General features: G+C 38.2%; 6 protein-coding genes across 6 annotated transcripts; 3 read left to right on the top strand and 3 right to left on the bottom strand.

The window, feature by feature from the left end:
* Positions 1 to 1510: 1510 nt before the first annotated feature.
* Positions 1511 to 3498, top strand: Sirt2 (Sirtuin 2). The gene is made up of 6 exons (XM_963962.4): positions 1511 to 1679; positions 1722 to 1970; positions 2019 to 2375; positions 2862 to 3060; positions 3143 to 3329; positions 3374 to 3498. The coding sequence occupies exons 1-6, from the start codon at positions 1595 to 1597 to the stop codon at positions 3452 to 3454; spliced, it is 1158 nt and encodes a 385-aa protein (XP_969055.2). The 5' UTR covers positions 1511 to 1594; the 3' UTR covers positions 3455 to 3498.
* On the bottom strand, positions 3438 to 16474 carry GluProRS (Glutamyl-prolyl-tRNA synthetase). The gene is made up of 16 exons (XM_008197287.3): positions 16334 to 16474; positions 15928 to 16278; positions 15608 to 15875; positions 15076 to 15395; positions 14837 to 15008; positions 14553 to 14786; positions 13909 to 14506; positions 13634 to 13852; positions 6334 to 6807; positions 5825 to 6283; positions 5601 to 5774; positions 5104 to 5550; positions 4625 to 4742; positions 4308 to 4574; positions 3714 to 4260; positions 3438 to 3665 (listed from the first exon to the last, which is right to left on the bottom strand). The coding sequence occupies exons 1-16, from the start codon at positions 16368 to 16370 to the stop codon at positions 3509 to 3511; spliced, it is 4842 nt and encodes a 1613-aa protein (XP_008195509.1). The 5' UTR covers positions 16371 to 16474; the 3' UTR covers positions 3438 to 3508.
* hsp68b (heat shock protein 68b) lies at positions 7292 to 9482 on the bottom strand. The gene has a single exon (NM_001170729.1). The coding sequence runs from the start codon at positions 9359 to 9361 to the stop codon at positions 7424 to 7426; it is 1938 nt and encodes a 645-aa protein (NP_001164200.1). The 5' UTR covers positions 9362 to 9482; the 3' UTR covers positions 7292 to 7423.
* On the top strand, positions 11358 to 13428 carry hsp68a (heat shock protein 68a). The gene has a single exon (NM_001170728.1). It carries the CDS (start codon positions 11479 to 11481, stop codon positions 13414 to 13416), a length of 1938 nt encoding a protein of 645 aa, NP_001164199.1. The 5' UTR covers positions 11358 to 11478; the 3' UTR covers positions 13417 to 13428.
* A 96-nt stretch (positions 16475 to 16570) lies between the features above and the next one.
* Positions 16571 to 20611, top strand: MetRS (Methionyl-tRNA synthetase). The gene is made up of 10 exons (XM_964108.4): positions 16571 to 16712; positions 16766 to 17043; positions 17419 to 17783; positions 17839 to 18159; positions 18212 to 18494; positions 18619 to 19454; positions 19505 to 19642; positions 19963 to 20149; positions 20201 to 20356; positions 20407 to 20611. Exons 1-10 carry the CDS (start codon positions 16610 to 16612, stop codon positions 20518 to 20520), a joined length of 2781 nt encoding a protein of 926 aa, XP_969201.1. The 5' UTR covers positions 16571 to 16609; the 3' UTR covers positions 20521 to 20611.
* Positions 20548 to 23612, bottom strand: LOC100141920 (uncharacterized protein). The gene is made up of 4 exons (XM_008197288.3): positions 23504 to 23612; positions 21200 to 21400; positions 20925 to 21061; positions 20548 to 20869 (listed from the first exon to the last, which is right to left on the bottom strand). The coding sequence occupies exons 2-4, from the start codon at positions 21398 to 21400 to the stop codon at positions 20710 to 20712; spliced, it is 498 nt and encodes a 165-aa protein (XP_008195510.1). The 5' UTR covers positions 23504 to 23612; the 3' UTR covers positions 20548 to 20709.
* Between the last annotated feature and the right edge of the window lie 587 nt (positions 23613 to 24199).

The raw sequence follows: 24199 nt of genomic DNA, 5'->3' as shown, positions 1-24199 counted from the left end.
GATTTTTTATATTTTATCTTTTTTTGCTAGACCTATTTTGGTCTTGCTGTGAACACGGAAAACTTCAAGCATTTTTCGCGTTTGGCGAAAAATCAAGCCTAACTTTGTCAGAACTACATTTCATTATCAGCCCTTAATTAATTTAATAAACTCCCTGGAGCACTTTATCTTATAATGAGATACTCCTATTTAGAATAAAATTCAAACGGGAGTATTGCTCATTTAGGGTATTAGTAAATTAACCACAAACCCACAACAACCACTGCAAAAGCAAACATCAATTATTATTAGTAGCAGTTATTACTGAAACTAGCAGGAGTGGAAATTCGTGTCCAAGTACTATCGCGCCTAATTCTTGAAACAATTTTTATTAGTGTCATTTTGACAACATGAAGTTCGTTTTACTTGTTATTAACGTGGCTCTTACGGTAAGCGAATGATTTTTTTTTGTACATTGAGTGACAAATTTAGATCCTTGCGAGTGTTTTGCTGACCATTGGAGTCTTACATTTGTGCCGGATTTCACACCTCACCGGCTTGACCGAAGCTTTCGACGTGGGGTATATTGTAATAGGGACAGGATGTTTGCTCCTCCTGACCGCTTCAGTAGGTGGATTAGTTTCTTTCAACAACAAAAAATTCCTTTTTGTTATTGTAAATCCACCATTAACGTGAAACCAAGTTTTTGATTACAAATGTTCTAGTACGGGATTTTACTCATTTTCGCACACATTCTCCAAATGATCATGAGTATTCTCTCGTTTTTAGAAGTAGTAGGAATGAACGAGTTTATAAACAACGAACTGGCGTCCAAATTTAAGAATTACCACAATGGGAGCTCCTCGAATAAAGACGAAGTGGAACGGATTCAGTTCGATGTTCAGTATTAAAAAAATTCAAAAGAAACAATAAACATGAAAATACATTTTAGTGGCTGTGTTGTGGGTTTAGTAATGTTACTTCTAACTGGAAAGACCCGCTTCCTAATAGTTGTTGTCCTTATAAGAGAACGAACGAAAAGTGTGTCAGAAATAAAGCTTCGCGAGAGGACTGTAAAAGTGCTTCGAGTCGGATACTCCAAATTCCGCTAAAAGCCTGCGGTACTTTTGCGACAATTTTTGCAATTTTTGAGGCACTTTATTATTTTTATTTTGAATTTTTGGCTAATTAATTCTTTCAGTTCTTCCTCGCGCTTTGGAGTTTCTGTACGGCATCAAATTTCAAGAGTAATTCAGAAGTTGGGCGCCCTCCCAGTCGTTATTCTTCGAGTTTGGTTACGTAATTAAATAAAACAATAATCAGTAAAAAAGTATTTCAATTTTGAAAATTGAATATTTTCCGCGAGTCGGGTCTTTAGTCACCTCCCATCGTTGCAAAAGAAAGACACAGACAAACGTAATAAAAAGTAAAACAAACGTTTAATAAATGTAAAAAACTGGGAACAGTATGTCTGGTGATCTGAACAAATTTCTATTACTCAAAATTAAAAAAATTGCACTAGTCGGCTCTCTAGCCACTTCCTAACATGTCAGCTTCAGCTGTTACCTGTCATGAATTATCAAAAGTAAATAAATAAAAAATAAGGGTTACGTTTATGTTGAAACGGTGTAAGTCGTTGTTAAATTCAACAAGTAATTTATATAAAACTGTATTAAAAATGTCGCGGGACAGCTCTAAAGGTAAATAAAAAATTACAGTAATTTAACCTAATAAAAATACAGACAGGGCGGAAGCTAAACCAAAGCAGCCCCCAGAAGCACAGTCGGAGGAAGACAACGCCTCTGGCACGTCCATGAGCATCGACTCTTTGCGCAAATACCTGGCCGAAAAATTGGGAATTTCTGATAAAGACGACGAAAAAGAGAAAATTAAAATTCTTGATGACGTCTCTGTGGATGGCATTGCTGTCTATATTAAAAAGAAAAATTGCAAAAACATTATTACAATGGCCGGAGCGGGAATCTCTACTTGTAATTGTCCACCAATTTTGTGCTAATTTAACACCAAAAACATTCTAGCTGCGGGAATCCCCGATTTTCGGTCCCCAGGCAGTGGCCTGTATGACAATTTGCAAAAATACAACCTGCCTCATCCTCAGGCAATATTCGAGTTGGATTTCTTCCACGAGAACCCTAAACCGTTCTTCACACTGGCCAAAGAATTATATCCTGGTTCTTTCAAACCAACCATTTCTCACTATTTTATCAAACTTTTGATTGAGAAAGATGTGCTTTTGAGACATTATACCCAAAATATTGATACTCTAGAACGCATAGCAGGGATTCCAGAGGAGAAAATTGTTGAAGCTCATGGCACTTTTTACACGGGACATTGTTTAGCGTGTAGGAAAGAATATCAGTTAGAGTGGATGAAAGGTTCGAGTTTTTTATTTACTATCAATACGTATTAATACCAGGCGGTAAAATAATTATGGACATTAGGTTTCGATAGAAGCTAAAATATTGTATTATTTTATAAAATTCGGTCTTAAATCTCGTTTATGTTTTTAGTTTCTTGGGTGCAACTTATTTTTTTTAGAGGTCGTTCAAAATTACCACATCTCTATAGACAGAATATTTTTTTCTGATATTAAATAATTCCGTCTAGAGTTTGAGTTAACAGAAAATTACGCGAAACAGTTATCTCTTCATTTTATTTTTGTATTCCGATATTTTTAGAACTTTTCAGGGTCACTTAATCGCAAATTAAAATTTAAGTGCAATTAAATGTTAAATGCAATTAACGGTTTAGTTTAATGAGAAAAAGTGTGGTTCAAATTATTTTGTTGAACGCTGCCAGGTGTTGGCAATGCTTTTATGAGAATTCTCCACTTCTTTAATGTTTAACTGATTATCTTTTAGAGAGAATCTTTAAAGATGAAGTCCCCGAATGTGAGAGCAAGGACTGCAAGGGTGTAGTTAAACCAGACATTGTTTTCTTTGGAGAGGCTTTGCCTGATAAGTTTTATAGTTTGATAGAAAACGATTTCAAAAAATGTGACTTGCTTATAATCCTGGGCTCGTCTTTAGTTGTCCAACCATTTGCCTCTCTTGTTGATAGGTAAAAAGTTATTACGTGATTATATTTCGTGATTAAAATGCCACACACCTCAGTTGTAATAAATATTTATTATTTATTGCAGGGTGTTGGACACTTGCCCACGGCTTTTAATAAACCGTGAAAAAGTGAATAACGGTTCGGGAATTATGGCAATGTTTGGTTTTGGTGCGGGTTTTGATTTCGACGGCAAAAATAATACACGGGATGTTGCGTGGATTGGGGACTGTGATGAGGGTTGCCAACTGTTGGCTGACAAATTAGGATGGGGGGTGAGTCTATAGTTGTGTTATCAACCACAAACAATTTTTTTCAGGACGAACTGAAAAAATTACGACAAACTGAAATCGAGAAAATTGAAAAAGCTGAAGCTACTCCTGTGAAAAGTTCAATGTAATTTATTGTTGTTATGTTTAAAAAGTAAAGTATGTTTTAATGTTAGGAAAATGTTTTAATAACTTCGCCCAAACAACGTATAAAATTGTGGCTTTGTTTTACAAGCGGGGTGGATGCATTTGTCGCTGCTTTGGATGGGGGCTGGCTGTTCCAGCGGTATGCAGAGCGACTTGGCCCCCATTGACGGGGCCCCAGGTTCGGCATCTTCATCCCTATTAAGGAAAATTACAGTAAAGGGAATAGAAAATTAAATTGCTTACCTAGCACTCTCAGCTTTAATTCTGTCCTCGCACGACGTTTCCCCGCAAAACGGTGCCAAAATCATATTTTTCTTGTCCAAATTAACGGCAAATTGTGACCAATCTTTCAACAGAACCGTGTGACTCTTCATGTCATCGCTGGCACGTTGCAATAAACTTTGCTGAATGTCATCCAATAATTTGCGTAGTTTTTCAACAGCTGTATCCCGCGGGAGCGTAATTTTTTCACCGGTGTCTCGCCTAACAGCCACAATTTGTCTCTTTTCGATGTCTTTAGGGCCCAACTCGACCCGAATTGGGACACCTTTCAGTTCCCAATGATTAAATTTCCAACCGGGCGAGTAATTATTCCTGTAATCCCCTTTAACTTTAATCCCTCCGTTACTTAATTCGGCTTCAAGTTGATCACACGAGGCTTGGAGATCGTTGCGTGCTTGTTCCGACAAACCTACAGTCACCCCACATGGTACGATAACAACCTGGATACAGGCAGCCCTCGGGGGAAGCACTAGACCCTTATTATCGGCATGGACCATCACCATAACACCTAACGAAATATTAAAAGGCGCTACTAAATAAAATTTGGAAAATTACCGATAGTTCGGGTCGTGATACCCCAAGAATTCTGATAAACGTATTTTTTCTCCTGCGTTTCGGGGTCTTCGTAAATTATTTCAAACATTTTCGCAAAGTTTTGGCCCAAGTGGTGCGACGTTGCTCCTTGGATTGCTCGACCACTTGCAGAAACGAACGCTTCCACAGTCAGGGTGTAGTCGCCCCCTGCGAATTTCTCTTTCTCGGTTTTGCGACCTTTGATGACCGGAATGGCCAAAATATCGGTGTAAATTCGGGCATACAAGTCTGGAAAATTTATTCTGTTTTTTTCCTGGTTAATAAAATAATTTTTTTACCCAAGATTGTTTTTACTTCCTGATCCGCTTCCTCTTTCAAGGCGTAAGCCGTGTGGCCTTCTTGCCATAGAAATTCCCGAGTGCGAAGGAACGGTTGCGGGTGTTTGAATTCCCACCTCTAACAAATACAGTCATTGAAAAAATTTGATTTTCGTGTTTTTCCCGAGAGCGTATTTTAGGTTTTTTGCACAAACACTATTATTTGGAGGAATTTTATCAAAAATGAATCGAAAAATAACCAAAATAGGATCAGCTAAAAATATTTTTTTGTGAGATTTCACCAAACTTCTTTCACGGAAAATTTACTATTCTAAGCAAAGTCAGCGGTCAAATTAACGACAAATTTCATAAAAAATAAGTAAATGGTTCTAATAAATTAGTTTGTTGAATTAAAGTTGTTTAATCTTTTTTTTGCTATTGAAATTGACGGTAAAAATTCCAAAAACAATTTTGTTTTTGATAAAATCATTCGGACTTACGACAACGTTGTTCCATTGATTCAGTTTGATCGGAAGATCGCGATAAGACTGAATCCACTTGGCATAAGCTGGATACATAACAGTTTCGGAAGTTGGCCGCACTGCGATGGGTTCCGCCATGTCCGAATCTCCGGACTTTGTGACCCACGCCACTTCCGGTGCAAAGTCTGCAATGTGCGTTTTTTCTTTCTCCAAAACGCTACGCGACACGAAAATGGGAAAATAGCAATCTTGAACGCCAAGTTTCTCAATTTCGGTGGAAAACCACTCTTTGATGGCTTTCCAAATTGCGAACGACCAAGGCCTGTAAATGTAACAACCGGAAACGTCGTAATATTCGATCATTTCGCCTTTGGTGATCACTTGGGAGTACCAGTCGGAGAGGTCTTCCTCTTTCTTGGCCTCCAAACCTAGACGTGTTTGTTTTTTCAAACCGCCTTCATCGGCCTAAAATAACAAGTAACAAACACTAGATTATAGAAAAAATTGTTAATTACTGGAGGAGACACCGATTTCTTTTCTTTTGGTTTAGGGGCACTTTTGGCAACTTTGGGTTGCGTTTCTTTCGGTTTACTTGGAGTCCTTCCAGGGGCTGGGAAATCAGTCCCAGTCAGTGTCTTATACTCAGCCTTCAAATCTAATAAAACCTTGACGGCTTTATCAATCTCATCCTAAAAACACAATAATAAAAAAACAAACGAGCGTAATTAATTAAAATTACTTTGCTCGCTTTTTTTGCTTTCAAGTCTCTCACAACGTTCCCCTGTTCGGTAACTTTAGCCACTAGTGCGTCCTTCGTAACCGAGTCCATCGAGTCACCACCACCAGGAGAAACGACAGAAATGTTATTTTCCGGTTTCATGCCCGGTTTCCACTCTTTTCCAGTCAATTTCTTGAAATCGTCTTTCAGAGACAACAAAGTTTTAACTTCACGATCAATATCACTTTTGGCAGCTTTCTCCCCTTTTAATTTTCGCACAATGTCGCCTTGTTTGGCGATAGCGTCTAACAACTCCGCTTCGTTTTTGCCACTTGAAGTTTGAACTTGTTTGACTGGAGCACTTCCCGGAGTCCAGTCTTTACCAAACTTTTGCTTGTACTCCTGCTTCAGGGCTAGTAAAACTTTAACTTCAGCCTCAATCACACTTTTATCACTTTTGGAAGACTTTAAATTGCGCACCTGTGGGTTTAGTAATTTAGCAAAAAATTAACAAGCGAATAGGCACTTACTTTATCCCCTTGTGCGGTAATTTTACTATTTAAATCGTCATCCCCGGGTTCAGTTTTGACAGGTGGTGCGGTCCCAGGCACCCAATCTTTCCCAAACTTTTGTTTGTATTCCTGTTTCAAAGCCAATAAAGATTTAACTTCAATTTCGACCACACTTTTGTCGGCTTTTTCAGCTTTCAGTTTTCGTACTTTATCGCCTTGGGCCGTTATTTTCGCATTTAGATCACTGGTGTCAGGTGCGGAAGTTGTTGGGGGCACAAATCCGGGTTTCCAATCCGTTTTGGTGATTGTTTTATAGTCAGCTTTCAATGCTAGGAGAGCTTTGACCGCAGTGTCAATTTCCTCTTTGGGTGCTTTTTGAGCTTTCAAGTTTCGCACGATGTCACCTTGTTTTATTATTTCAGAGTTAACGTCTGCAGCTGATTTGACCGATTTTGAGTCGACTTGTTTGGCAGCTTTTGATGGCTGTTCGGCCTAAAAATGTAATCAATTTTAGATTATTTTTATAGTGTAATAAAGATTATTGATAAAGAGGTAAAAGAGTAATTACTTGCGTGATATTTAGCGTGACCACGTGTATGGTTTTTAAAGAAGGTTAACGGCGAAATTGTAACAGAGTTGATCTCTCGCCTTTCACCACAACGCGAGTAATGTATATGTTTCTACACAGAGCATCACGGTTGATGGAGAAAGTAACTTATACGTTGCATAAATAGTTATATCAAAATTTTAGCATATTTATTTTTGATTGTTACTTTTTTAATTATCATATCGGCACACCTGGCCCTTATTTTTTTGTTTATACAGAAAGTCTAAAGTGTGGTTGTTAAAGACTTGAACTGGAATCTCCTTAATTAGATGCGTCTTAGTTTTTTTTCCGTCTTATTTAATTTTAAATGGATTGGAAGATGGATAAAAACAACTATTTATGTAAATAAAAATGTTTATTTATTTTAAAAATAATTTACAAAAAATCAGTCTTTCTATAATGCAGTCACTATCTACTTAAAAAATAATACTATTTACATATACAACAAAAGGATTTAACAAAAAATTGTGACTAGGAACAAAATTGGATTAAATTAAAGATTTAGTCGACTTCTTCAATGGTCGGTCCTCCTTGTCTCTGTCCTCCGAAACCGCCGGCCTGTTGTCCGCAGCTTCCAGGCATCTGTCCTCCTTGAGGCGCTCCTTGTTGATACAATTTGGCCATAATCGGACTGCAGATCTGAGTCAGCTGTTTCTGTCTATCTTCGTATTCTTCTTTCTCTGCGAGAGTGTTGGCATCCAACCATTGCAAGCAGCTGTCACATTCCCTCGTTATGGTTTCTTTGTCCGCTGATGACAATTTGTCGCCACAGTCGGACACGGCTTGCTTGAGTTGGAAGATGTAGCCTTCGAGGTGGTTTCTGGCGGCAATTCTTTGTCTCTGCTTCTCATCCTCTTCCTTGTATTGTTCCGCTTCTGAGACCATCCTGTCGATATCTTTCTGTGATAATCTTCCTTTGTCGTTCTTGATAGTAATGTTGCGAGAATTGCCGGAGCTTGTGTCTTTGGCGGAAACGTTGAGGATGCCGTTGGCGTCTAGGTCGAAAGTGACTTCGATTTTCGGGACTCCACGTGGTGCTGGTGGAATTCCCGTTAAATCGAAGGTTCCCAAAAGGTTGTTGTCTTTTGTCATGGCTCTTTCACCCTCGAAGACTTGGATCGTGACGGCCGGTTGGTTGTCGGCGTAAGTGGTGAAGGTTTGGGTTTGCTTGCATGGGATTCTTGCATTGCGTTCGATGATCTTCGTCATGACACCTCCGGCGGTTTCGATACCTAGTGATAGTGGAGTCACGTCGACGAGGAGCACGTCTTGGATCTTCGAGTCGGTTTCGCCGCTCAGAACAGCCGCTTGGACGGCGGCACCGTAGGCGACAGCTTCGTCAGGGTTGATCGAGAGATTCAGTGATTTTCCATTAAAGTAATTCTGGAGGAGTTGTTGGATTTTCGGGATTCGAGTGGAGCCGCCGACGAGGACAATGTCGTGGATCATTCCTTTGTCCATTTTAGCGTCGGTGAGGGCCTTCTCCACTGGCTGAAGTGTGCCTCTGAACAGGTCGGCGTTCAGTTCTTCGAACCTTGCTCTGCTGACTTTGGTGTAGAAGTCAATTCCGTCGAAGAGGGCGTCGATTTCAATCGATGCTTCGGTGCTCGAAGACAAGGTTCGCTTCGCTCTTTCAGCGGCGGTTCTCAATCGTCGTAAAGCCCTCGGATTGCTTCTCAGATCTTTCTTGTATTTGCGTTTGAATTCGTCGGCCAAGTGGTTAACAAGGCGGTTATCGAAGTCTTCACCACCCAGGTGGGTGTCACCTGCAGTGGCTCTTACTTCAAACAACGAGCCTTCGTCGATGGTCAGGATTGACACGTCGAAAGTACCACCTCCCAAATCGAAGATCAAGACGTTTCTTTCGCCCTTCAAATTCTTATCTAACCCATAAGCCAATGCAGCCGCTGTCGGTTCATTAATTATCCTCATGACGTTCAAACCGGCGATAACACCGGCGTCTTTGGTGGCTTGCCTCTGTGAGTCGTTGAAATATGCCGGGACTGTGATGACGGCGTCCCTCACACTAGTTCCCAAATAAGCTTCGGCTGTTTCCTTCATCTTCGTCAGCACCATCGAACTGATTTCTTCCGGTGCAAACTTCTTGACTTCTCCCTTGTGTTCGACTTGAATTTTCGGCTTGCCACAATCGTTGATGACTTTGAAGGGCCAGTGTTTGATGTCTTGTTGGATTTTCGGGTCGTCGAATTTCCTTCCTATTAATCGTTTGGCGTCGAAAATGGTGTTACTGGGGTTCATGGCAACTTGGTTCTTGGCAGCGTCTCCGAGAAGGCGCTCGGTGTCGGTGAAGGCAACATAACTTGGGGTAGTTCTGTTACCTTGGTCGTTGGCGATGATCTCGACTTTTCCATGCTGCCAGACTCCGACGCAGGAATAGGTCGTTCCCAAGTCAATACCAACTGCTGGAGATTTCACCATTTTTGCACTTTTGGATTTACTTTGAATTCACTAGTAAATAATTCACTCAACTTTGTTAAAGTCGCTTTGAAAATTTGCTTTGAGTCGCTTGCTTAGCTTTGTTGCTTTCGCTTCGCTTGATTCAAATTCACTGACAACGCGCCGCGAGACCGCGCTTATATATGAAACGGGGAATTCGTCTCGAACTTCACCGAATGATCTCGAAGTTTCCATTGATTTGCGTTTGAATTTTCTCGAATTTTTATTTTTAAAACGGCCTTTTCGGTATTATTCATGCTATTTCCGTAAAGATAAAGGAGAATAGTGGAAACTGGTTGTGCCCTAATTTATTTCAACTTCCAAAATAAAAACAATCATTATATATTAATGCATTTAAAAAAAAACGTTACATAACGAATGAGTTGTTGACTATTTTATGTTTATTTTTAATTTGGTAAAGTTCGGCAATATTATGAATGAGTAGTGAATTGTTTTGATTTCATATACATATGCCAAAGTTGGATTGTCATAGCAATTTTAATAAAACAATTTTCCTATTTTTTTTCTTTTTAAACTTATTAATAGGTCTTTAAGTAAAATGTTTTAGATTAATCCTTATTTTTACTTTTATCGTTTATAATCAATTACTTTTACAGAAGATGCCTAAATAATAGTGATTAATAATAAATAAAGAACAATTTTTTATTGAAGGTTGAAATTTTTATTTTTATTAAGACCTTCGGTCCCGACTTTCGAGAATATTCGGGAACGTCCGTTGTGTCTAAACTTTTACAAGGGCAGAGTGATTTACGTGTTTTCTAGAATATACGCTAATGTAATTGTACTAAAGTGTTTCATTTCTTCTTTCATTTTTTTTAATAAATTAATAACGTAATTCATTCTAACAGAAGTATTAATAAATTATCCGACTCTGGAAAAGCGTCTCGAACTCCACCGAATGATCTCGAAGCTTCCAACGATTAAGTTTGAATGTTCTCGCAATTTCCTTTCTAAAACAAACTTTTCGATGTGGTGTTTTTGTAAAAACTGTAAAAATAATAAAGGACTGTTGTCTTCTAAATTATTTCACCTCGCAAAACAGGTCAAGATCAATAAAAACAGTCAATAAATATTAAATGACTACTTTTATGTTTATTTTAACGACCTTTCAAGTTCTACAATATCAAAAACAACTTTTGGATCGTATTAATTTTTTCTTATAATGCAGTATTGGATGTAGATGAAATTATGGTAATCCATATTTTTTTCTATAAAACCCTTGAATAATAATAGGTGGTAAGTAAATAAACCTAAATTATATTGTACTAAAAGGTTACATATCTATTTTTATTTTGATGTTCGTCTTGACTTTCGAGAATATTCGGGAAGCTCTGCGGGAAGGTTCGTTGTCTTTATTTTTGCAAAAGGAGAGCGATTTACCTATTTTTTAGAATATTTTTTTATTACTATATTTTATTAAATTACTGGAATAACGCTTTGAAAATAATTTAAAAAATTGTAATAATAATTATTACAAACAAAAATTCCAAGCAATAACTTCAATAATTACTTGAAACATTTCACTCAAAAAAATTGGATTTATATTCAAATTGAATATCGGTAAAGATATTCGAAAAAATCCCATTACAATCAAGCGATTCAGATCAATTTCGTATCATTTTTTTTTTTTTTTAAAGTAATAATAATTAATAACAGGTATTAAAAAAGCAAGTTTCGTCAAATGTGTATATTTGATAAACTATAAATACAATCAGGGACAGCATAACAGTGGAAAAATTAATTATTATGGATAATTTTTCCAAAAGAAATTTTCTAGAAAAGTGGGTAAAGAATGAATGGAACGTAGTAGAACTTTCGAGACCATTCGGTAACGATCGATACGCACACGAATAGAAGATTCTTGAATGAATGTTCGGGAACAGTTCGAGAACGTTCGGGACGAATTCGCCGTTTCATATATAAGCGAGCTCTCGCAGCGCGCTGTCAGTGAATTTGAATCAAGCGAAGCGAAAGCAACAAAGCTAAGCAAGCGACTCAAATCAAATTTTCAAAGCGACTTTAACAAAGTTGAGTGAATTATTTACTAGTGAATTCAAAGTAAATCGAAAAGTGCAAAAATGGTGAAATCTCCAGCAGTTGGTATTGACTTGGGAACGACCTATTCCTGCGTCGGAGTCTGGCAGCATGGAAAAGTCGAGATCATCGCCAACGACCAAGGTAACAGAACTACCCCAAGTTATGTTGCCTTCACCGACACCGAGCGCCTTCTCGGAGACGCTGCCAAGAACCAAGTTGCCATGAACCCCAGCAACACCATTTTCGACGCCAAACGATTAATCGGAAGGAAATTCGACGACCCGAAAATCCAACAAGACATCAAACACTGGCCCTTCAAAGTCATCAACGATTGTGGCAAGCCGAAAATTCAAGTCGAACACAAGGGAGAAGTCAAGAAGTTTGCACCGGAAGAAATCAGTTCGATGGTGCTGACGAAGATGAAGGAAACAGCCGAAGCTTATTTGGGAACTAGTGTGAGGGACGCCGTCATCACAGTCCCGGCATATTTCAACGACTCACAGAGGCAAGCCACAAAGGACGCCGGTGTTATCGCCGGTTTGAACGTCATGAGGATAATTAATGAACCGACAGCGGCTGCATTGGCTTATGGGTTAGATAAGAATTTGAAGGGCGAAAGAAACGTCTTGATCTTCGATTTGGGTGGTGGCACTTTCGACGTGTCTATTCTAACTATCGACGAAGGCTCGTTGTTTGAAGTAAGAGCCACTGCAGGTGACACCCACCTCGGTGGTGAAGACTTCGATAACCGCCTTGTTAACCACTTGGCCGACGAATTCAAACGCAAATACAAGAAAGATCTGAGAAGCAATCCGAGGGCTTTACGACGATTGAGAACCGCCGCTGAAAGAGCGAAGCGAACCTTGTCTTCGAGCACCGAAGCATCGATTGAAATCGACGCCCTCTTCGACGGAATTGACTTCTACACCAAAGTCAGCAGAGCAAGGTTCGAAGAACTGAACGCCGACCTGTTCAGAGGCACACTTCAACCAGTGGAAAAGGCCCTCACCGACGCTAAAATGGACAAAGGAATGATCCACGACATTGTCCTCGTCGGCGGTTCCACTCGAATCCCGAAAATCCAACAACTCCTCCAGAATTACTTCAATGGAAAATCACTGAATCTCTCGATCAACCCTGACGAAGCTGTCGCCTACGGAGCCGCCGTCCAAGCGGCTGTTCTGAGCGGCGAAACCGACTCGAAGATCCAAGACGTGCTCCTCGTCGACGTGACTCCACTATCACTAGGTATCGAAACCGCCGGAGGCGTTATGACGAAGATCATCGAACGCAATGCAAGAATCCCATGCAAGCAAACCCAAACCTTCACCACTTACGCCGACAACCAACCGGCCGTCACCATCCAAGTCTTCGAGGGTGAAAGAGCCATGACAAAAGACAACAACCTTTTGGGAACCTTCGATTTAACGGGAATTCCACCAGCACCACGTGGAGTCCCGAAAATCGAAGTCACTTTCGACCTGGACGCCAACGGCATCCTCAACGTTTCCGCCAAAGACACGAGCTCCGGCAATTCTCGCAACATTACCATCAAGAACGACAAAGGAAGATTATCACAGAAAGATATCGACAGGATGGTCTCAGAAGCGGAACAATACAAGGAAGAGGATGAGAAGCAGAGACAAAGAATTGCCGCCAGAAACCACCTCGAAGGCTACATCTTCCAACTCAAGCAAGCCGTGTCCGACTGTGGCGACAAATTGTCTTCAGCGGACAAAGAAACTATAACGAGGGAATGTGACAGCTGCTTGCAATGGTTGGATGCCAACACTCTCGCAGAGAAAGAAGAATACGAAGATAGACAGAAACAGCTGACTCAGATCTGCAGTCCGATTATGGCCAAATTGTATCAACAAGGAGCGCCTCAAGGAGGACAGATGCCTGGAAGCTGCGGACAACAAGCCGGCGGTTTCGGAGGACAGAGACAAGGTGGACCGACCATTGAAGAAGTCGACTAAGTCATTAAATTATGATCGGTTTTTGTTCCTACTTAGTTGATTGTGATAGGTTATTTTTGTAAATAATAGTATGTAAAGTTACTTTAGTTATAATGAAGTAGATAGTGACTGCATTAAGTTTAAAGACTGATTTTTGTAGATTATTTAAAAAAATTTAATAAATTATTTAATTTAAAAGATAAAAAGTTGTTTCATTTTAAAATAATAAAAAACTTACCGCATTAGTCGTGGCCTTGGCAGTATTAAGCGCAAACGGGCTCTCCTTCGTATGCCCATCAGGAATATAGAACAAAATAACTGGCTGCTCTTTACAAGTCACCAAATCCATAGGTTCGTATGCAACATCAACTCTAAAGAAACCGCGTCGTTGCAATTGAATAATATCCCCTTTTTTCAATTTTTTTAATTCAGGATCACCAATCATTTGAAATTCTTTCTGCAAAAAAATTGGCACTCAACTCATAATCTCCACAAAATTAACATCAAGCTTACTCGCGTCTCATGTCCAATAAACTGTTTGAAATCTTCGTCTTTGCCCAAAAGCGCCTTACTAATTAAATGATCAAAATAAACGCACCACGTTGGCGTAAACTTCGCATTATCTGTGACCGCCAACCACGTTAATTTCAGTGTTTTCTTATAGTCTTTATTATCCAAGTTTGGCTCAGCCTCGATCGATGTAATTACATTTTTTTCCTTGTTAATTTTTTTAATGAGCAAATTCCCCCAATTGATAAAAGTCGCATTTTCCCCTTCTTTCAAACACTCAGCATCGACTCGATCAATAATAATTTTCGGTCCAATCCACACTGATTTATTCCCAACGTCTGTATTTTTCGGATGTTTGGGAACAGTAAGACACTCTTCTTTAACCCCTTTCACTGTGATTGTAACAGGATCTTTGAATTCCACCGCAGTGTAACGGGGGGCAATCGGATCGATAACTTTTTTATTAAAGGCCCAGATTTTGTCCCACTCCATGAAAACAACCGAACGACTTGAACCTTGAGCTATGATAAATTCTTTCAAGCCTTGAACAGTCATCCCTCTCCTCAGCACCCCTCTAACTGTAGGCATTCTGGGATCATCCCTTAAAACACATTTCAGTCACGAGAATGTAAATCGAGCAAAACTACCATCCATCCACAAGCCCCTCATTGACAAACCAAGTCAATTTTCGTTTACTTAGAACAGTGTTGGTCATTGAGAGTCTGCTGTACTCCCAAATGTAAGGTCTGCGTAAACCTAAAGCTTCAATAAACCAATAGAATTGGGGATCACGGTCATGGTACTCCATGGTTCGTAACACATGGGTCACACCCTCAATGGAGTCCACAATAGGACAGGCAAAATCGTACGTCGGATATACTCTACGATTAATTAACATTACCAGAAAAGTTAAAGAACAAAAAACACTGACTTATATTTGTCTCCAGTTCTGGGGTGGGGTTCGTTCTTGCACCTGTAAATTGTGGGGTCCCTGAGACACCCATTGGGCGACTGCATGTCAATTTTCGCCCTCACACAACACTGTTGGCCTTTCTGTGTCCCTTTTTTCATTTCCTCCCACAATTTTGAATTCTGCTCGTAAGCTGTAAGTTTTTTTAAAATTTGATATTTAATTTGTTGTTTTATGTAATATTTAAAAATAAAACATACTATTATTTCTACTAGCCGCTTCAATTTTTTGTTCGCGTTGCATTTTCATGGTCTCAGGATCAGTATCGTCCACATATGCCTTGCCCTCTTTCAACAGCTTCTCACAAAATTCCAACATTAAATCAAAATACTGCGAAGTATGAGTGAACATATCCGGTTTCAGCTCCAATAAAGCAACATCTTCAAGGATCACTTTTTCAAAGTGTAGATTCTCCTTAGCTGGATTTGTGTCATCAAAACGCATAACAAGCTTTCCCTTGAAGGCCTCTTGGTAATACTGGTTAAGGAGGGCGGCCTTTGCGTGACCAATATGCAGATATCTGCGTAAAATTGTCATTTTTTCAATTATCAGAAATTAAGTTGGCAACATCGAATTAAAACACTTGATTTTAACAGCCACTGTAGCCAACTTAATTTCAGAGTCAAGGGCCACTTTAATCATTAATTAAGTGCATAATACTCGTTTGTATTGTATCAATAAAATGTAGTAAAACAATTAATTATCAGTGATAAAAAAGATAAAACTAAATACCCTGAAGCTTCAGGTGGGAATCTGACTACGACCTTGCCCATTTCCGCCCCTGGCAACTCAACAAACTTGCCCTCTTGTGCCCTATTGCCCACATTTGACTTATCTAAAGACTGTCTCCCTGCTGGTGGTACCAACGCTGATTTAGCTTCATTAGGCAATGATTTCAAAATCTGCACAACAGCTGGCTGTGACTGGATAAAATTGTACCACCTTAAAACATTAACAGGGGTTTCGTTTCGCGAAATCAGGTCTTGCCAAGGTCTGGAACCTACAGGAAATTTATTTTAGAAAAGTTCTAATGGACGTAGAACTCCACTAACTGTAAAGACTTGCAAAAACTGCAAAATCGGCAATTGTTAGCCGTTTACAGGCCAGAAACGTGACCGCTTGTAGCGACTTATCCAGCAAAGTTAAAAGGTCTTTAAGATCGTTTTTTGATGTTTTTAGACTCAGTGAGTAACTCAACCAGTGGTCGACTTCAGTTTTTTCAAGTGGAGTGCCTCCGTATAACTCATTTTCGGCGAATAATCGCGCAATGGCCCTCAATAAATCATTGTTAGTATCGCAAATAATTTTTTTGGAGCAGTTATCAACAACGTTGGCATCGCCCCACTGCACTTCCAGTGAAACGTTCTTTAAGATTTTTACATATTCGGCCGCAATTAAACCGCCTGGAAATAGTAGAAAGTTATTTTTAAACCCAGTGTAGTGTACCAATTAACTAACCTAAAAGCGGGTTAGTTCTGCTACAAGTCAGCTTCATGATGCACCGGCAACACAAAAACAACACTCAAAACCAACCAAACTTATTTTTTTATTGAAAAATTCAAGAAATATTGTGCAACGAAATCTCACACATGCACACCACACATGCCGAACGTGGGGAATTTCTCCATTTGTTGGCAACTCTTCTTGTCAAATTCCGCACATGTGTCAAAAATTTCTTGGTTAGAAGTTTGTGCAATATTGCAAAAGTGGATTTCTAACAAAAACTAAATAACAATGTTGATTTACACCAACGCAAACAATCCGGCGGCGTTAAAACTTCTAATCGCCGCGAAATTTGCGCAAAAAAGTGTTGATATTAAGGTTGTGGACGTGAATGGTGAGTTACATCATTTCCGGAATTTGCAGCCACGTGAATGCATTTTTTGCCAGATGGGTCACTCGAACAACCTAGACATTTGCCCTATGTAAAAACGGGCGATAATGAGACGATTTTTGTGCCAAATGCGGGCGTTTGGTGGCTGTGGCCCCCTGCACAGCAGGCGGCAAAAGCAGCGAGTGAGTATCTGGAGTGGGAGGCGGCCGTTTTGGCGCCCACTTTGGCCCACGTTGTGGGGGGCGGCTCCAAACAAGAAAACTTAAAGGCTTGTCTCAATTCAGCCTTAAATAAACTGAACAAAGTTCTGGAAAGCCAGCCCTACTTGTCTGAGGTAATTTAATTCAGGGAGTGCTCCCGCTGTCTGCAAGAAAAAAATTATCAAAAATGTCGACTGATTTTTTTTGTTTCTTGACTGGGAATCATTCAATGTCCTCAAAAAAATTTCGGAAATTGAAAGATATTCGAAATCAGCGTTAAAAAATCTATACTGCCAGAAGTTTAAGTATAAAAGGTTTATAAAAGTTAATTTTTGAGCATTCTTCTACTTATTTTTTCTAGGATTAACTTAATTTACTTGTTTACCTAAACTTTGTTTTAGTTTTTTGTTTTGTTTATTTTTTATTATTATTATTAACTATTGTCGACAGCGGAGGCATTGCCTTCGACTTAAATTAATTTGTTGGTAGTTAGAATGTTGAAATTTCAGAAAAAGTTGAATGCGAGTGATATTGTGGTGTGGTGTACTCTTTACCCACTTGCGCTTGATGATACTTTAGCCAAGGAGTATTTATCGAACAATTTGCATGTTTTAAAGTGGATGAAAAGTGTGGAGAGTGATAAAGAAGTGGCTGAAGTTTTAAAATCTTTTAAAATATCATCAGGAATTGCCGCTTATCAGGCGTTACTTGCAGGCGCTAAATTCATAATTAGTAACATTTCCACAGATAATAACGTTCAATCTCCACAAAGTGTGCCTGAAATTGTCACAAGTGACGAGCTAGAGGCCGCACAGAAGGCCTGGTTGAAGGATATTAAAGATATTCCCTTGATGAAAACTCAGCCAAAAGTGGTGTACGATTTTTTTTAATTTTTGAAAACTTGATTATTTATCGGAAGGTATTTTTAGATTACCTAAAAGTACAGAACGGAATATTTTAATCACTTCCGCACTGCCCTACGTTAATAACGTTCCCCATTTAGGGAATATAATCGGTTGTGTCCTTTCGTCCGATGTTTTCGCCCGTTTTTGTCGCATTTGCAATTACAACACTCTTTTTATCGGTGGTACTGACGAGTACGGTACTGCCACCGAAACCAAGGCTTTAGAGGAAGGTTTATCGTGTCAAGCAATTTGCGACAAATACTACGCCATTCACAAAGACATCTACAACTGGTTTAATATCAGTTTTGATTATTTCGGCCGTTCCTCATCACCGCAACAAACAGAGTAAATTTTTAATTCCTTAGTGAAAGAAAATCATCATTTTTGATTGTTCAAGATTGTGTCAGGATATGTTTTTGCAACTAAACAACAACGGTTTTATGTTCACTGAAGCCGTTGAACAGTTACATTGCGAAAAGTGTGACCGGTATCTAGCCGATAGATTTGTGGAAGGGGGCTGTCCACACCCGGGCTGCAACTACGAAGATGCTCGGGGTGATCAATGCGATGGTTGTGGAAAATTAGTGAACGCAGTTGAGCTCAAAAATCCTCGGTGTAAAATTTGCAGAAGCACACCGAAGTTGAAAACATCCAACCAGTTTTTCATTGATTTACCCAAGGTACTGTTTTTATGCACTAAGTGTTGCTGGATTTTGATCTTATTGGAACATTTAAAAAATGTTTGAAAAAATTTTTATTTTTTGAATTTAAAATTCACGGCTTTTTGTAAAGTCAGACTTTTAGTTGGAACCTCTTTTGCTTCACTGGATGAAACAATCTGCCCCTGGATGGTCGAGCAACGCTCAAGTCATCGGAAAAGCCTGGATAAGAGAAGGTTTAAAACCTCGGTGTATCACTCGGGACTTAAAATGGGGCGTCCCTGTGCCCCTTAAAGACTTCAAAGACAAGGTGTTTTACGTCTGGTTTGACGCCCCGATTGGCTACATGTCAATAAACAAGGCCTACACTGAGAAATGGGAAGAGTGGTGGAGGCCCAAACCCGAGCATAAAATAACTCTGTACCAGTTCATGGCCAAGGACAATGTTCCGTTCCATGCTGTCATGTTCCCCGCTTGTCTCCTGGGAGCCAACAGGGGGTACATCACAGTATCACACATCATGGCCACCGAATATTTGAATTACGAGGACGGGAAATTCTCAAAGTCGCGAGGAGTTGGCGTTTTTGGAAACGATGCCCGAGATACGGGCATTCCGAGCGACGTTTGGCGATTTTATTTATTGTATGTGAGGCCAGAATCACAAGATTCCAGCTTTAGTTGGTCGGATTTGGCCACGAAAAATAATTCCGAGTTGTTGAATAATCTCGGTAATTTTATTAACCGGGCTCTTGTTTTTGCCAAGAATAATTTTAACTGCACTGTGCCTGAAATGCAACTCACGAAGGACGATTTTACGCTGTTGGTTTTGTGCACAAGGGAGTTAAAAGGTTACGTAAACTGTCTCGAAAAGTGCAAGTTGAGGGACGGTATCAGGCATATTTTGTCCATTTCGCGGCTTGGAAATCAGTATATGCAGTTTAACCAACCTTGGGTGCTCCTTAAGGGAACCCCCGAAGAGAAGTAATTTCGTGGTTTGGTAAAATTTGTTTTTTGGAATTAATTTTTTGTAGGGTTCGTGCAGCTACTGTTGTGGGCCTTTGTTGCAATATTGCGGCTTTGTTGGCCACACTGTTGCACCCATATATGCCTGACACCAGTAACACGTTGAAGAAACAGCTGAATTGCGCCAATACTGCCCTTACTCCAGAGTAAGCCCCTTTATTTATTTGTTTCTTTATCGAAAGTTTGCGAACTTTTTTTTCCAAAATTTTAATATTTGTTTTTTTAAAAATAATTGTTTTCCGACGATTTCTCGCTTAAGAACTTCTTAAATTTATTAAAAACAAATTAATTTTCAACGATTTCTTGCTTAAAAACGAACCATGTTGCTTGAAATTTTCTCAGGTCGCTATATTTTTGCGAAAATGACGATTTCTTCACTCATTTTTTTGTCTGCTGGCTTAGCAATTATTTTCGATTTTTAATTTATTTTTCATTATGTTCTGTACATGGTTGTAAACTATTTTAGAAGCATTGAAATAAGACAACTTTTACCACCTGGCCACAAGCTAGGCAACCCAGCGCCACTTTTTGCAAAGCTAGAACCGGCAAAAGTCGACGAATTGAAGAAAAAATTTGCGGGGGCGGAAACTAAACCCCGACAAATGAACGGAGAATTAAAAATGACTGACTTGACTAAAAGTATCGCTGAAATTGTAAGAGTCAGCTCTGAGTTAAACGAACACTTTGCTAAATTAAGATTACAGGAAAAGCGGCTAAAAACCTTAAAATCGGGCAAAGCGGATAAAAAGAAGATAAAAGAAGAAGAAGCAATTCTCGCTGATCTCCGATCAAAATTAAACTCGCAAGTGCAAAACAACAAAGACGACATCAAAAGCATAGAAGACCAAATTGCGGTTCAGGTAAGTTTTCCAAATTTGGCGACACAGTTGGCCCTAATAAATATTTCAAGGGTTCACTCGTGCGTAAAATGAAAGAAAGTGGGGCTAGCAAGCCCGAATGGCAACCAGAAGTTGCAAAATTGCTCGAATTGAAAGCAAAGTTGGCTAGTCTTCAGCCACGTTAATTTATTATTAGGAAAGTAAAAATGCGGTTGCGGTGTTCGGAATTATTTATTTGACTATTTATGTATGACTGGATTACATATTGCAAACAAATGTTACTTTTATTTCACTATTCTATGCTCCCTTAGTAGTAAATAACAAATTAACAACAATTGAAAAGTGCTACCTATGACTAAAAAAATCAACAGGTTTTAACCGCCAAAGAGTTTTAAGAGAGTCGTCATCGTTTGACTAGAGTAGGGACAGAATTTGTAGATTTTCATGCACTGGCTGGGATTGAGCGCATTTTTTCCGTGCTTTAGAGCCTCGAGCAGTTGCTTGCTCGCCCATGAGTTTTGCTGAGCCGATAATCTGCAAAATGAATTAAACAAACATGTGATTAATTTAAATAATTAAAAAGTTATACCGAGTTAATCGGAGGATATTTTGTCCGACTTCATCGAGCTGGTCCTCATCCTGCGCCGCCAACTGGCAAATGAAACTCCTGGCACACCTTGCAGGGTCTCTAGATAACACGAACTCCCAGTTTATCCCACGGTGAGTCTAAATAACAGCACAGAAAGATAAATGTAAGTGATAGTGGACCAACTTTCGCTTTTTACGCATTTTATGAGTAAAAAAATAAATATATGTTTGTCAATCCGGTTTGTAATCGTTCTGCGAATCCAAACTCTCACTTACATCGATCGAGCGCTTCTCGAAGGCTTTGCCGCCGCCTCCGCCGCCCCCATGCGTCAGATTGCCGTAGTCCTGGGCGAGGGTGTGCACCATCCACAGCCCCGCCAGCCCCAAGCCGGCCAAAATGACCAGCTTGATGAAATGGTGGGCTTTGGAGACACCGATCAAACCCAGAAGTAGCAAGACGTGAAGTAAGTAATTCATCTGAAAGTGAAAATCAATTCCGATCCGATCAATTAAAAATGAGATTGAAGAAAGTGTAATTATTGTTCGCACGCTACAAATAACAGAGTACGAGCGCGAAAAATTTATAATGGATAAGTGGGAAAGTCGGGTTATTACCTACGATTTGCATTTTTACAGTTGAGTGTTACATATGTTGGGTTTCCTTGTCGGACGCGGATTTACATCATTTACATGATTTTACCATAAACCAGTTTGCGCCTAGGGCGGCTTTCTTGCACTGCGAAAGTGCGCACTGGAGATAAGACACTCCTTATGTGGAATTTTTGGAGTGCATCACGAAATAAAAACGGTTTTTGTGACATTCATTAAAAATTAACGTACATTTCTTACTTCTTGGCGTGATATATTTAAAAGTCTTATTACAGTATTTAAAATTTAAAAGTTTATTGCTTTAGCAGCAGTCTCTTCAGCAAAGTTGAAAATTAAATAATCTAAAAATAATTACAAAGTTACACTCTTATTAAACAAAAAATTAGTTGATGCAATTTTTTCTGTAAGTGAATCAAGGGGTCATTTCTATTATATTTTACTTTTGTTTTCAATAAGAAAGTAAAACGTTCAGAAAACAGGAAAAGAGCGATAAAATATTTAAACCTTTTTTCCATTTAAATTTTATTAGATTTTATTAAACTATGCATTATCTGGCGTAAACTGTTTACTTTTTCAAAAAAAAATCTAATTGATTTTTAAGAATAATGTGCTAAAAAAATCACCGTGTCTCGTTTTTGGACTATATAATTTTTTCGTTCTTTTATGATTTTTTTTTTTGTTAAAATTAAATTCATTTTTACCAAAACAGTTTCAAGTTACCATTCAAGGAAGTTGACCAGATTTTAGCGTATATTCGACGAAGAGCACAATAAATTCGTAACTATTGTGTATTTAGTTGAAAATTAAATCAATAAAAAGCGTAGGAAGAGCTCGATTTTTTTTAGTTCAATAATAAAATCATTTTAGAGAATTGCAAAGTCTTATTCTTTTACTTTCTTTTCAGAAGATTCATTGTAAAAAAATAATAAATGTTGAGAGAATACAAGAAAGTAAAAAAAATAAGCTAAGAACGGAGAATGTTTATTTATGTAAGTATTTACAGCTTAAAAATTAATCAAATCTTGGATTTACATTGAAAAAACTTTTCTATTAGTGTTGCTAGAGGGTTTTTCTAGTGATTTATTTGGGCTTTGAAATTATTTTTCTTTTTAATACTTTTTCTCCAAGTGTTATTTTACAATTTTATTATTAAATAAATTTATCATTGCTATTAAAATATTTATTTATTTTTATCCTTGCTATTGAAAAAGTAAGACGTTCAAAAAAAAACGAGAAAGTGATCTAAGATATATTTAAACCAATCATTTTCTGTCATTTCTTAGAGAATTTGGTTTTATTTAAATTTGAATATTCCAAATCATTTCACATGAATAGAAAGTATAGGATCAAGCTTTTTTCTGTAAACTATTTTAATTTATTTAAAAAAAATGATTGATGAATGGAAAATACAACACATAAACATTATCGTGTGTCTTTGGAATTATACATTAAAAAATTATCAAAATAAATAGCAACTCACCATTAAACTTTTGTAGTTAAAAATTCAATTCAAACGGTAATTGGAAGAACAAACTATTCAAGTCCAATTTTGTTTTTTTTTTGTTCATTAATACCATTTATGTGTTGATTTAGATAACTTTTTTATAAGCTTGCTATTATTTGTATTTTTTTTTCTGAAGAACTTTAAATTTTCAGCTCGATTTTCAGTTAAATAATAAAATGATTTTGGAGTATTACACAATCTGATTCTTCTTTTTTTAAGAAGATTCCTTATGAAAAATACGAGTTAAATATTTTTTTGTTTATTTTTATCGATATTTAATGTTGCCATTATAGTAATACCTTAAAATCTGAAAATTGTGATGGGAATGTTTGAAAAAGAATAATTCATTACAAAAAAATGGTTGCTGTAACAGGAATTGGCCAAACCTAACCATTTTTTTAATTTGTTAGTAACTTTTTTTGTTTTGAATAATTTTTGTAATAGTGAGAAAAATAAAATAAAATTACCTTTGAAATAGAGTAAAAAAGCACGTTAGGCACACCGAAAGGACAAGGAGCGACTCGCCGAATTCGTCCTCCCTGAGAATATATAATCTCGGTAGTCGGAATAAGGGAAAGATGGGAAAGCAGTGAAAGTATTTCTCCACATGTTCAGCAAAACCTACCATACCACCACGTGTTTGGGTGGTACCCGTCAAGTTGTGCAAGTTGCGCATATCTGACAAATAATCATTTTCGAAAATGTAAACTAGGTAACATTACTGTTGCATTCCGTCAATTATTGCATATAATACCGGAGCAATAGAAACTATAATTGGCTCTCCCTTTCATTTCAAATTATTAATGTGTCCGCATTACAAATCCCGATCCTTATAAATTTCAGCTATTTAAAAAACACGAAGCTGACTCAATCCGTTACATTGGAGACACAACTGGGTGCAAAAATCAAAGCGCAATTAATAAGCGTTTTTTTTTTTCACAATGGAAAAGGTTAGCGACTTGCTTAAAGAGAAATTCAGTGGAAAAGAGGAACTGAATGCAAGAAGTAATGCAGATTACGTTCACTTATTCGCTGCATTCCGACTGTTTCGAAATTCGTTGTAAACAACAATTACGGTCAAGATCACGCATTTTCAAAGGCAGAGATTAATATTCAATGAAGTTACATAAATAAACACGTTGCTCTTTCATCGGTCCAACTTT

The sequence above is a fragment of the Tribolium castaneum genome, chromosome 3, assembly GCF_031307605.1.
Source record: "Tribolium castaneum strain GA2 chromosome 3, icTriCast1.1, whole genome shotgun sequence".
In the NCBI taxonomy this organism is placed as follows: domain Eukaryota; kingdom Metazoa; phylum Arthropoda; class Insecta; order Coleoptera; family Tenebrionidae; genus Tribolium; species Tribolium castaneum.
Note: the sequence above shows the minus strand (reverse complement) of the source record. Positions and strands in the feature narration are given on the sequence as shown.